Here is a 14002-nt window from a genome sequence, read left to right as displayed (position 1 = left end):
AGTTAGAATTGTTCTAAATTCTTTTTTCCACCCGCTATGCGAATTTTTGTCCATCGACCCCAAATCAGTGAAAGACGCCGATTTTCGAGGTCGGCCGAGGGCTACTTTCAAAGTCTGTTTTCTCGGGTTTCTCTGCACATAAAAGCTATTTTTTCTATCCAGAACTTTAGTCTAGTGTAACTTCTGCATAAAAACAGTAATAGTTTTTTTTTGGAATGCGCGAATTCTGAAAAATAATCCTAACTGATCGAGACTACTGAAAGCGTGACGTGGAAAGCTAAGATTATGAGACCTCGAATATTGCAAATTTCTCATTTGTGGCACCTAACTCAGCCCTAAAATATCATTCAACCTTGAGATAAGAAGCTATTTTATAGATGTGTGCAATAAAATTTGCGGCACATTGCGTTTCTACGAAATAAGCTAAGTTTCAAATTGTTCTATTTTCAGTTATTTCCTTGCGTGACACGACAGGCCGTTGGGTCTGTGACGGCTACTTCTTTGCTCGTTATCCTCAATACCATTACCTAAAATATAATATGACGAATTAAACCTTAACTTTACAATATTTGTTCCATTATAAAAGATTTCAATGATCTACGGCTTTATTTAATAGTGTTTCTATTATAACCTGTTTTGAAGTTTCACCGCACAGTAATTTTTGTAATTTGAATATCTCGAGCTCCTCGGGAGGTCAATCGTTATTTGTTTATTTAATTATAGTAAAGAAATCCTCGCTTAGTAATATCTCGAAACATCCTAAAGAGATCCAAAAATGAGAAGTGTTCTTGTTGGTAGAGCTGAACATTTTTTTGTTTTTTTATAAGTTGTAGGAAATATATCATTGATATCTTTGTCACTAGTCATTTAACATTCTCAACGTTTATTTCCTTTATAAATTATCCATCATTTTCTATTGTGAAAAGGTATTTCGTCCTTCCGATATTTTCGAACTCCATATACTATCATTTTTTCGAAAAAATACTTTGCAGTCTTGACTGTTCTTCGGCTGAGACGACGATTTTTGCAACAGGTGTAAACAAACGTATGAATTCATTTATAACTACAGAACGAGTGATTGTGAAAATTATGATCATATAGGGGCGGCGGTTCGGAAGTGGAGGTTGCGGGTACTGGCTCCTCCAATACTTTTTAAGATATAGATCTACTCTGTAGATATGCTTCAAATAAACCATTATTATTATTATCATTATTACCATTATTCAATCAATCAATCAATGTATTGCTCATTTCTCTTAGAGGAACATTCAGCTCTCACTCTACCCGAGTAAGTTCAACTACTTTGAAGCCAAGCTATTATGGTATTATGATGCTTTTATTGGACGGCCTTTTCTCTTGTTGTTGTTTTGCTGTATTATCATTATCATTATCATTATCATTATCATTATCATTATCATTATCATTATCATTATCATTATCATTATCATTATCATTATCATTATCATTATCATTATCATTATCATTATCATTATCATTATCATTATCATTATCATTATCATTATCATTATCATTATCATTATCATTATCATTATCATTATCATTATCATTATCATTATCATTATCATTATCATTATCATTATCATTATCATTATCATTATCATTATCATTATCATTATCATTATCATTATCATTATCATTATCATTATCATTATCATTATCATTATCATTATCATTATCATTATCATTATCATTATCATTATCATTATCATTATCATTATCATTATCATTATCATTATCATTATCATTATCATTATCATTATCATTATCATTATCATTATCATTATCATTATCATTATCATTATCATTATCATTATCATCAAAAGAATATTTGCGCCTGGTGAGCAAAATACAGGGAAACTATGAAAACGTGGTCACGTTTGCCGTTTGCGGGGAGAAAAAAAAGTCAATCTAAAACTCTCTAATGTTTAGCTTCCGCCATTGAAGGCTGAGATCTTGTTTCTTTGATATAGTAGTCGCATAAATCGTACGTGTCATAATGCACTAGTCAATTGAAACCCCGGCTGGCGGGGCACTGAACGGGGACGTGACGCGTTTTTGATGTACTTTTAAGAGCATGATTGCACCCGGGGTTCGGGGATTTAACGAATGGTTTTCTCAGCGGGGAATCGAGCGGGGATTTTAACGCTCGTTTGAATATGTCAGCCTGGAAACAAGAGGTCGGCCATCTTGAAAAATACCGAAGAAGGCGTTGTGATTCCAAGCACAGGCAGCCCGTAGCCTAGTACAGGACAGTATGTTCTACACAAAACACAGGCTCAAAAAAACTTATAGCAGTTTCTACCTATACACTTTTACACTGAACTCCACTAATAAGAACCTTTCTTAAAATTGTAGCCTTATAGGTTCTTATTATCCTTTTTTCGCGGGGGTCGGGGGGAGGGGGTTTCAATTGACTAGTGAATAATGGGGTGTTGCAGGCCAATGCTATCCTCAATTTCTTGTAACAGATTTATACGTTCTGACTCTCGTATTACATCCTGAATGTCTTCCTCGTCTACCAAAGATCGTACATTTTCCTGAGGACTGGTCACGGTAATATCTCGTGCTGTGGATTTTTTTCGCGAAGTGGAAAGACGTGAAAAGAATCGTGCAATCTGGGTCTTCGATAGCCCGATTCTTCTCTTTCAAAGCGCCTTTCATTGTTCTCATTTCTCGCGCACCGCATTTCCGCGGCAACTTGTTCAGGGTCTGCTTTTCTACCAGTCCTCTCACCCAGGTCAAACTTTGCTGTCAAATACGACCGCACATTTTTCTGTAGAGCAGCTCCGGCTCTTGGTTTTAGAGCCCAGCCCATGCTAAGTGTTGAAGGTGTCTCTTGAAGAAGTGATATACTGTATAAGAAGCTTCGTCTGGTTCTCGGCGGAGCCCATCGTAAGTAGGTTTATTTCTCTCTGATAATTTCGCTCTTAGATATATATTCGTATTTGTAATTATGGTTATTTGTATTATATTAAAGATGTATATTTAATTTAAAAAAATATGCATTAGTTATTTTGTTTTATTTTGTTTTATTTTATTTTTTTGCAAGAGTCTTCAATTTAGACGTCCTAGTCTAACTCACTAGTATTCAGTACAAAGACATAGATTCAGTATTCCAAGTACTACTAATATAAGTATAGAGTTGAGCAATAACACAGTGAAAATAACGATGCTAACGCGGGCAAGTACATCCTTCACTTACAATAATATGAATAATATGTTACCTTCAACTAAAAAAACTAGAAATATTCAGCTCTACAAACAAGAACACTTCTCATTTTTGGATCTCTTTAGGATGTTTCGAGATATTACTAAGCGAGGATTTCTTTACTATAATTAAATAAACAAATAACGATTGACCTCCCGAGGAGCTCGAGATATTCAAATTACAAAAATTACTGTGCGGTGAAACTTCAAAACAGGTTATAGAAACACTATTAAATGAAGCCGTAGATCATTGAAATCTTTTATAATGGAACAAATATTGTAAAGTTAAGGTTTAATTCGTCATATTATATTTTAGGTAATGGTATTGAGGATAACGAGCAAAGAAGTAGCCGTCACAGACCCAACGGCCTGTCGTGTCACGCAAGGAAATAACTGAAAATAGAACAATTTGAAACTTAGCTTATTTCGTAGAAACGCAATGTGCCGCAAATTTTATTGCACACATCTATAAAATAGCTTCTTATCTCAAGGTTGAATGATATTTTAGGGCTGGGTTAGGTGCCACAAATGAGAAATTTGCAATATTCGAGGTCTCATAATCTTAGCTTTCCACGTCACGCTTTCAGTAGTCTCGATCAGTTAGGATTATTTTTCAGAATTCGCGCATTCCAAAAAAAACTATTACTGTTTTTATGCAGAAGTTACACTAGACTAAAGTTCTGGATAGAAAAAATAGCTTTTATATGCAGAGAAACCCGAGAAAACAGACTTTGAAAGTAGCCCTCGGCCGACCTCGAAAATCGGCGTCTTTCACTGATTTGGGGTCGATGGACAAAAATTCGCATAGCGGGTGGAAAAAAGAATTTAGAACAATTCTAACTGCAATTTTGTAGTGAGGATAGATAGTACTTTCGATGATAGCAATATAAAAGAAATCTATTTTTCGAGCCCAGATCGAGTGGCACGCTGTTACAGAGACGCCCTCTTAAAGGTGCTTGGGGTATAGGTCAAGATATTATAGCACTCTGTTGTTCTTTCCATGCAAAAAACAATGAGTACTATCTTTGGTGTGTTGCCTTGATTCCTAGTATCACACATTGCTAGATGTACACAATGATAACCACTCATTCAAAAATTAATCTTCCCTTCCTGTTATGAAATGCTTACAACAAACATTCATTCATGTATTGTTGCAGTTCAATATAGTGTGGTTAACCAGCATAACAACAGGATTATTGGCAATGATTCTTGGACTGAAGCCATGCCAAGCTCTTGCAATCCATACCCTCCTCTATCATGTTTCCCCTTGTTTCATCCATGAGAAAGGAAGAGCAAGCTAAAGAAGAGCAGAGACTATATTTCCTATCGCAAAGACTTCACTAATAACTTTGACAATTTGAGCAACAACAAACAATGTTTACAATAAAATTGAAATTTAAGTCTGTTGTAAACATTTGACCTCTTGGAAAAGGATGTGACTTACGGTAACCATACACCATAGATATTTGAATAAGTTCTAGAATGAAGAAGAGGAATGGCTTCTATTAACGATTAATTGGCATATAACAAACCCTTGTCAAAGTATATGAAGACAATCTTGTTATCAAGATGTGATCATGAGGTATTGAATTTATTAGGGAAATCTTGACTGACTGACATCATCAATAAGAATACTAGGGAAAAAATTCCTTGGATAATAGCCAGTTAAAGACCAAAGCTTTTTGATAAAGAAATTTTAAATGTAAAAAAGAAAATCTTATGGCAGTCATAATTAAATGATTTTATGGAGGAAGCCCAAAAACTGTAATAAAATAAGTTCAAAGGGTTCTATTTTGAAACGTTTTTTGGTATACACTATGTGAAGATGAAAAAAAGTAAGAGGTCTAGAGATATTAGTGATACAACATTGAATTTAGATGTTACCACACTACTCCACTCACTTTATTAAATTGTTCTACAACCTTCACAACTCAATGTAATATACGTTTTTTGGTATACACTTTGTGAAGATGAAAAAAAGTAAGAGTAGGTCTAAAGATATTAGTGATACAACACTATTGAATTTAGATGTTACCACACTACTCCACTCACTTTATTAATAATTGTTCTACGACCTTTACAATTCAATGTAATATACGTTTTTTGGTATACACTATGTGAAGATGAAAAAAAGTAAGAGTAGGTCTAGAGATATTAGTGATACGACACAATATTGAATTTAGTTACCACACTACTCCACTCACTTTATTAATAATTGTTCTACAACCTTTACAACTCAATGTAATATTCTATATGTGTTAATCTTATAATATCTTTTTAAAATAATACTTTACTTTAGAAATTAAATTTACCTTATTCTTATTGCAAAATAAACTTATCCACCACAGCACAGTTCTTCACTGGAAGAATGTACAAACATCTGCACTCATTCTAGTCATACTACAAGTTATTTACATAGTAAAAACTGCCACTTATCATGACAGCAATCAATACTGCATGCATGGTATAACATACAATAATCAATAGCATGCATTGGGTTATAATATAATACATAAAAAGTTTTAAATAAAATGGAAAAAAAGCCTAATAAATTGGTAGGTAAACAATGAAATTAACCTATAGTAGATCCTATTTTCTGGTATTTTATTTACCAGTAAAGAATACAAATGCCGTCCAGCAAGACAGTATAAACCAAAATACAGTGCTTACTTCAAAACAACAGCTTCTGTTTTTACAATTTTCCCTAGCCTAAAAAAACACAATGACACTGTTTATTATAAAATAATATTTTTGAGCAAAATTATTGTGAAATTCTGAGCGAAAAAGGATAAATATATCAATACATTTGCAGACAAGCTTGTAAAAGAAACATTTAAAAACTATGAGCTGAAAGAATCCATATGTGGAGTAAATATTTCTGTTTGAAAAAAAAAAACCATCTTAAAAGCATTGATTACTACACAATGGTCTGCATAAGTAGACCAGCAAAAAGTAAGACTTCCTCAGAAGCAATCATCTTCCTACTTAAAAGCATCTACATTCAAACCCTACTCTGACTTATTGTTTATAGATAAAATAATGTTCAACTATCAGAGTTTAAACCTAAAACTGTCATCTATGAAAAACTACTATACCTTTATGCTTCTAAAGGTGTGGTAGGCTACAAAGTTGTGGAACTTGTAGCAAAACATCATTGAACAGCAAGTTGCCATGAATGTTGCCAGTTCGGCCTCTCCCTCCTTGTGCAACACACTTTCTGTCGTAGATAGTAAAGGTGACCTACTTTTCGGTGTAAGAAGACATGCTTCACATGGAGTACTTAAGTACAATTTAAGCCACATTGACTTGCAGTGCAACAATGTCTAGAACAAGTTCAATGACTTTGTTGCCATATTGTCACACCTTGGAAATTTCCTTAGCAATATTAACATATACTTATCTCTTCCTCTTGACATAACAATGCCTGAGGATTTATAAACATTAATGTCCTACATATTGAAAGCTCTTTGGCAATCCATTTGTCAAAGTGCCAGCACACTGCAACCAAGAGCAATTTTATGTACAAATTCAACATACATTAAAAGTATTCACATGATCCAGAAATATTATTACTTTGAAGATTTCTGGACCTTAATGAATTAAAATTATTATTAATAAAGTTAAATCACGCTACAGCAATCATAGGTCTTCCTCGACCAACGCCAGCTCTGAACCCTTTGGTACCATCTGGACCTTTTGGTAACCGTTGTACACCTTCCAACTGCACCATTCTGTGTTTTACTAGTTCAGAATCGGCTAATGGTGAGTGTCCACTGGGTAATGCAGTCTTTCGTCTCTGTGACCATGGACTGTTAGGTGCACTAGAGCTACCTTCTTTGACAGTATGGGTACCAAGACTTTTCCTGGCTGGTTCTGGACTACTCTGTGGTGATCGCCACGACCCTGTGGTAGGTGCAATTTCTCGGCGGCTTGTTTTTGGGCTTCCCTTGGGGCTGTTTGATGGAGAGTTCCTATATCGTCGCTGACAGCTGCTGAATGGGTTGTAAGAGCTGTCAGTATCAGAAGAACATGAACTCGTATGACCCTCATCTGTAGAGGTCCCTGCTAGTTCCGCTAATCGCTTATTCTTATTCCGCTTCCCCCTATTTCGTTTTCTTTTCGTTTTGTCGTCGTGTTCTTCATCTGAGTCAGGTACAGGTTCACCATCACGGTCTCTATTCTTTGCCTTTTCTTTCTTCTTGGTTTGCTTGCCTAATTCCACTACTTTCATCCCTCCCTCTTTCGTTAATTCGCTACACGCACGTGCTGCCGCTGCCATGGTTTCGAACTCCACGATAGCGAAAGTTTCGGTGGTAAGATCTTGGGTTTTTGACAGGTAACTCTTGACATCCGAGGGGATAGACTTGCCTGGTCGAATGATACGAATGAGAATAATTTCTCCACACTTTGAAAACATTTCACTAACATGTTCAAAGGTCGGTTCATCCATTTTTGTAGCAATCACTGTGCGACCAGGGTTTCGCTCTAACAGTTCGGTAGGAAGAGGGCTATTTCTTTTCACTTTCGTCACTTCAGCATTCAGTGTTAGCTTGGTCGATTCCTTTAAAGATTCACCAACGACGCGATAATCCTTGGTAAGGGATTTTACCTTTTTAAACGACGTTATTAGCTTCAAATTTACGTATCCTTCCTTATTGCGTCTCACATGCTTGAGTAAGAACGCGTCACGACTCAGGTTTTCATCGCTCAAGTACAGTTCAACTTGTGCTATGATTTTTTGCTTCAGTTCGTCGTTAGGCGGACTGTACACGTCCGGTAGATCTTTCAAATCAGTATCGGAGTGAGAATCAGCAGCACTAGGCGATCGAATAGCCAGCTTTTTATCGTTTTCTTCTTCAGAATTTGAAGAAGCGGCGAGATCCTGGTCAGAACAGCCTACGAACTCCTCACCATTCACCAGGACTTTAGGTGAGTTTTCAAGATTCGATTCTGTTTTCTTTACCGCGGAATTATCGCTCTGACCGTCAGCCATGATGAGATACGATCCAAATCAGACGTTTCTCACCGTAAAGCTTACGAACCAGTTACTTCTTCTTCGACCTTACAACTAGTATGTCAAACGCCTAGTAAGATATTTATAAATGGTTCTCACGTGGTAAAACCCTGTGACGCAAAAAAAAAAACCATTGTCTTGATGGCCGGTGCACTTGGCCTTCCGGTCACAAGACCCACCCCCTGATCACTACTAAGACACGTTTCTATTTGCACGATTTGCTAACCTTGACAAATTACGTAAGTATTGCAACTGGTCTATATATTGGAACTATGTTAATGAAAAGTATGTAGAATGATAGTTGCTGCGTAATTTAAAATGCACCAATACACGTAGATGCCATACTCCTAATATTAAACGACTGACAGATGACGTAATGCGTTACGTGCTCTTGTGTGGGTTTATTATGGTGGCGAGAGAGAATGTTAGTAATCACTTGGATTCATAGTACGATAAGTGCTGCATGGTCAATACACCAAAGAACGAAGTTAAGAGGTCATTCTGCTGCCCAAAGTACGAAAGTATATATCGCATGAGGCATTGACATGAATGTGGGCAAGTGTGACAGAGTCAAAAGACACTATTTTGGACAGTAATTATTTAGTCATAAATCTATATTTTTAATTAGGAATGCCTCGTGTACACATAGGAATGTAATTCTTTAGTTAACTGTTTGCGTGGAAAATGCGTAAGCAAGAAATAATTTCCGTACGTAATTACATTACAGTGAGTCATGCCTAGGTTTGGCGCTTGTTTACGTAAGTTCGTGTTTGGGACATCCTGTTTGCGCCTAGGGCGTGCAACATTGCATAGGATGTGTAAGGTCTTAAGAATGCAGGTTTTTCCATAAAAATAGGCCCAAACTAAGCTTAAATCAGTGTAGTAAAAGTTCTTGAAGACGTTGCACATATCAAGACAAGGAATTCTCTACGATGTAAAGGTATGAATCTTTGAAGCCTTTTACACTTTTACCTAGGATAGATTTAGGACAAATCTATGTTAATATCGTTAACTAGTCGTTATATTTTATAGCTTAGATTATCTATATATTTGTTAAGCATTCGTTTCATGTTTTTGTAATGCTAGTCGCATTAGCGCGTAATTTAGTACAAAGTTATTCACGCAGTAGTAATTTAGTAATCACGCTGAGTGTATCTTGTCTTTTAAACTCTTTAAAACGTTTACTATAGGATCGCTACCGCCTTACTCGCTTGTTTAACCTTTTTACTACGATAAATAGCCTTAACTGCGGGATAAAAGACCTTTTCTTTCCAACCTTTAATTTGTTCGCTACTTAAACTCTACACTCAAGGTCATTGTCGCGACCGCGTGTTCAGTAAACCGTGTAATTCTTAGTTTGTCATAAACAAAGGTTAAAATACTTACCTAAAGCCATAGTTAACCTCTAGTCAATTTTTCCTATTGCTTTTTCCATTGGTTTAGTTCATTTTAAACGGTTTACCGACTTGTACATTAAACTTTGCAACCTAGTAATTTTCACTCGCGTATTGTAAACACTGCTAATCAGTATGCAATATTCAAATTACCTGTGACGTAATTTACGTATTTCCGTTGCTATTTATATCTAGCAAAACTGTATTTTATTCATAACTTTTTAGCTATTTAGATAAGCTACAAATTTATTTTATCTCATTGTAAATATTTTTCTTGTTTTCATTAGAGATATCCTGTAATCTCGTTCCCGTTTTTTTTTTCATGTATTGTAAAGTTGTGTGAATTTTTCAATAAATTCTTTTGTCAAAACCACTTGCAATCTGATTCATAGCTGAGCGCCTTGCCGCCGGTTACACATAGTTAACATATTAGTATGATGTGGGCATTTCCTAAGGTATCAAATGAAAGGATATCCTTTCAACCGAACAGAAAGTGACCCCTGTTAGTTCTGCTGCGAGAAGAGCTTCCTGTATACTCTTATAAGCGTTAAGAGGGTGTGAATATAATGCAAGATTACAAGAAACAGCCCTGAAAATCCCTAAAAATTATAAATGATAATACTGTGACAATTTTTTTAGCTTGATTATTTTTATAATATAATTATTTATCATTAAAAATAATGGTTCTAAAAATAGATTTTTACATTATTCAGTTGCATGTACAATAGTCGTTAAGTACAAATCAATTATTGATGGTGTAAAACATGAATCATAAATATACAGAAATTATCATAAATGTCAAAAATATTATCGAAATGATCACAATACAAAAGTAGATTTTCATTTTATCTTTTACTACTAGCACAAAAAACAACTAAAGAAATATAATATCTATATTCAATTTACGTCTATGTTTATATTAATTTTAATCAAATATCCTAAATTTAAAGCTTTTTAAAATTTCATTCAATCTATAGTTAAACATTCGAAATCATACATATTATTAATGGATTTCTATTAAAAAAAAGTTCATTGAAAAAATTGCCTTTGATTTTTCTCTTTTAAACTAAATTCATTTTGAATTCTGGTCCCCTTGAGGTGAAAAATATTGGTAGTCAAGGCTCAATACAAACACGGAGATAGGTCTGCTTTGTAGCCATGGCAACAGCATTGTTAATGTCCGCCAAAGGAAATGAAAGGCTGAGTAACTCCTCATATGGGTATTTATTAGCAGTATTGGCCAACAATGACACAGCCTTGTCAAGATGTGAAGGACCATAATTATGAAAACCTTTATAGATTCAAAAACAAATATTATCAAAACTGAAGATTATTTTAAAAAATTTGACAACAAATGATAATTGTTTTTAAAACAAATTTAAATTTAATCATTTAGTATTTACTTTTAATCTACAGAATGTATGATTTTTACTTATAAAATTTATATTTAATGTTAAGACTTTTTAAACAATATATTATTAATAAAATGATGATTTTTTACCTTTAATAGTGAGACATTTCCGTATGATTTGCTCTCCTGTCAACATGTCTAGTTTGCTGTCTGGGTGAACCATTCCAATAAGAATATAAGTTCCACCAATTCTTATCTTTTTCATTCCTTCACTTACCACACTTCTCTGGCCACAAACCTGGTAGAAAAACACAAATATACAGTGGGTAGCAATCAGTGTTTGTGGAAGATTTTTAAAGTGATTCTCTGGGTATTTAAGGAATATTAAAAATATTGGAATCAGTGATATTTTTTCATTTTCTCTTAGTGTTTGATTATTTTTATATATCCCTGACTGCCACATCACAACTACATTTAGGATTTTCAAAGAGTATGACAAGCTCTTTATGTCTCTTCTTTTTACAAGGATCTTTAAAGTGTATTTAAAAATAGATTTTTGAAATTCCAATTTTAGGAATTTAGGAGTAGCATGAAAAAGAGTAAAACGATTTGGAAAATACAAATCAATAGTCATATTACAGTTCCAGATAATATTCATATCTTCCCAAAAGAGTAGAGTTTATGGAACCTATGCTAGGCCCCTTGTCCTTCCCAATCTTGGAGTAATCGTCCTCAGACCCTCCACCCCTTGAGTAGAAAAGGACCTATGATTGCAGGGTACCACCCCTTGGAAATTCCAATCTTCCTCTGTGGGTGATGTAGGTAAATAGATACTATGCACTTGATTGGTATGAGTGAAATACTGTGGCTGACAATGAATGGCATGCCATGATAATGAAATGACTAACACATTGGCCACCAATCTGCCATGTTGTATATAGGGACTAAGAGATATTTTACTAAGCAAAGATAGGGGATTAGTTCGACCTACCTCAATAACTACATCCAACCTACCTCAATAACTACATCAACTGAATTGTCTTCAGGGAAATCAACACCAGATTCTCCTATTAAAAAATGTTTATTGTTAATATGAAGCATAATTGAGGCATAGTGTTGGCACAGTTAGCAAACAAAGGCAGGGTTTTTATTAAATTTTGAAATAATAGTTGAAGATAATGAACTGCGGGAGAGTCCTGGGCCCAGTTGCATAAAGCTCTCTTAGATAAAAAAGCTTAAAGACACTCGTAAGTATTGTCTTAGTACAATGGCCTATTGTTTTGGAACAATACTTACGGATGCTCTTATCTTAAGAGAGCTTTATGCAACCGGGCCCAGGGGACCAAGTGAACATTTTACAAATAACTAAGCTATTTTAACTACCATTAAAATGGTATTTTAAGTTGGAGAATTCTGCTCCGTTGCCAGAGCATTCTCTGATCCCTGACCCTTAATAAAAACCCTGTAAAGGTGTGTCAGAACACAATACCTGATAAAACAGGAATAGCACCAAACTTTATTACAGTTTCCAGTCTTCTAGAATCAATGTCAGAGCAGTACACTTGGTCATAACCAGCTTCTTTGAGCAGGACACAACCATAAACACCCAACAATCCTGCACCCTGGAAGAGTAATAAATATTACTTATAATATTAATATCAACATAGATAATGAAGCAAGGGGTTTGTAAGAAATAATGGAAGACTATAAAATAACATCCTGCTATGAGCAAACAAAATACTTTTTCAAGACAAAATTCTGTAGTTCAGTAGAGTGCAGCGGGGTAACATTTTTCTCCATGAAAAACATTAATATGCACATTACTTAGGGTTGTTTTGAAAATAAATGCATACCTGAATCATAGCTCTTTTTACTCTTTTAGTCCCTTTGCTTTGTGTTTGTATTATTTCCTCTGTTGCACACACCATGGTTGCTAAGGCACAGTTCAAAGGTGACGCCAGTTTGTTGGATATGGCAGGTGGTATCTTAGCAACATGGGTACCCTTTCTTATCACCAAGTGTGTTGCATAGCAACCATTTGATCCAGTTCCATCTGATAAGGATGCATGACCATACTGTTGACATCAAAAAATTAAAAAAAACATTAACATTGCTTTTTTTTTTTGTTATTTATTATGAATATATAACATACCTTGAACAATGAAGTACATTTTTGATGCAAGCCCTCAGCACAAAAATCACAGTCATAGCAGCAGTCAGCAATGTGAAATGTTAGTCGGTCGCCAGGCTTAAGGTCACTATCTGGACGTTTATGTTTAACAACTGTAATGACTCCCTCATGACCAAGCACACTAAAATTACAAAACATGATAATAACATATTATAAAACCAATAATATTTTGACTATACACTGTCATCCCAATACTTGGAGAGTGGCTTATTATCCCTCCTGCCTTGTATCTACAAATACCATTGAAAGCAGGATGAGGGTATAGACTTGTTAGCCAATTACTTTGGAAGGTAGGCATGGGGAAGGCTTCAAGGTGAAGGCTGAGGCGAAGGATAGGTAGACTTGATAGCAACTCCTGCTTTAAATACTTGTTGAGTAATGCTTATGTTCATATATGCACTAGATTAATAAGGAATTCACATACCTAGGAACAGCCTCTTTTCTTCTGCCCTCAATGGTGTGGATGTCAGAGCCACAGATAGTAGCTAACAATATTTTTCCTAGGATTTCCCCATCTTCTATGTCTGGTATTGGAGCTTTCTCTAAGACCAAGCAAGGCTCAACATCAGATCCTTTGAATACTACACGTGTTAGGTATGATAGCGACAACATGATGGACTTTGTCTTTCTCGTTTCAGAGAAAAACGTATTCACTTTTGAGAAAACAAAAATTAATTATTCATGAATGTTGACGTGTTCTGGTTGGACGTCAAAAAGCCCGCCAAACATGAATCTAAAAACCAAGCAGCAGTAAGGGGGACTCGCGGTCACCATTCGGAATTGCCCGGGAATTACCCGTGTTTATGCACTAGCGTCCCCCGCGG

At 35.2% G+C, this 14002-nt stretch overlaps 2 protein-coding genes across 5 annotated transcripts in view; both read right to left on the bottom strand.

Annotated features, from left to right (window-relative positions):
- The window catches only part of LOC116294551 (uncharacterized), a 29710-nt gene extending 15920 nt beyond the window's left edge, over positions 1-13790 (bottom strand). For 3 of the 4 annotated variants that reach the window (XM_089025670.1, XM_089025668.1, XM_089025669.1), the window contains exons 1-6: positions 13603-13790; positions 13140-13299; positions 12841-13062; positions 12477-12609; positions 12002-12054; positions 11138-11285 (exon numbers count right to left, since the gene is read on the bottom strand). In XM_089025670.1, coding sequence (XP_088881796.1) covers positions 11138-11285; positions 12002-12054; positions 12477-12609; positions 12841-13062; positions 13140-13299; positions 13603-13790 — 904 coding nt within the window. Of the gene's footprint in view, positions 1-10362; positions 10928-11137; positions 11286-12001; positions 12055-12476; positions 12610-12840; positions 13063-13139; positions 13300-13602 lie in introns of those variants that run through there. The other variant, XM_031702176.2, reaches the window with a different exon arrangement.
- Positions 5407-8315, bottom strand: LOC116305669 (la-related protein 6). The gene has a single exon (XM_031715629.2). The coding sequence runs from the start codon at positions 8219-8221 to the stop codon at positions 6854-6856; it is 1368 nt and encodes a 455-aa protein (XP_031571489.1). The 5' UTR covers positions 8222-8315; the 3' UTR covers positions 5407-6853.
- Positions 13791-14002: the final 212 nt, after the last annotated feature.

The sequence above is a fragment of the Actinia tenebrosa genome, unplaced genomic scaffold (genome assembly GCF_029948245.1).
Source record: "Actinia tenebrosa isolate PJP-AT-01 unplaced genomic scaffold, QUT_ActTen_1.0 PGA_scaffold0__85_contigs__length_37466705, whole genome shotgun sequence".
Lineage (NCBI taxonomy): Eukaryota > Metazoa > Cnidaria > Anthozoa > Actiniaria > Actiniidae > Actinia > Actinia tenebrosa.
Note: the sequence above shows the minus strand (reverse complement) of the source record. Positions and strands in the feature narration are given on the sequence as shown.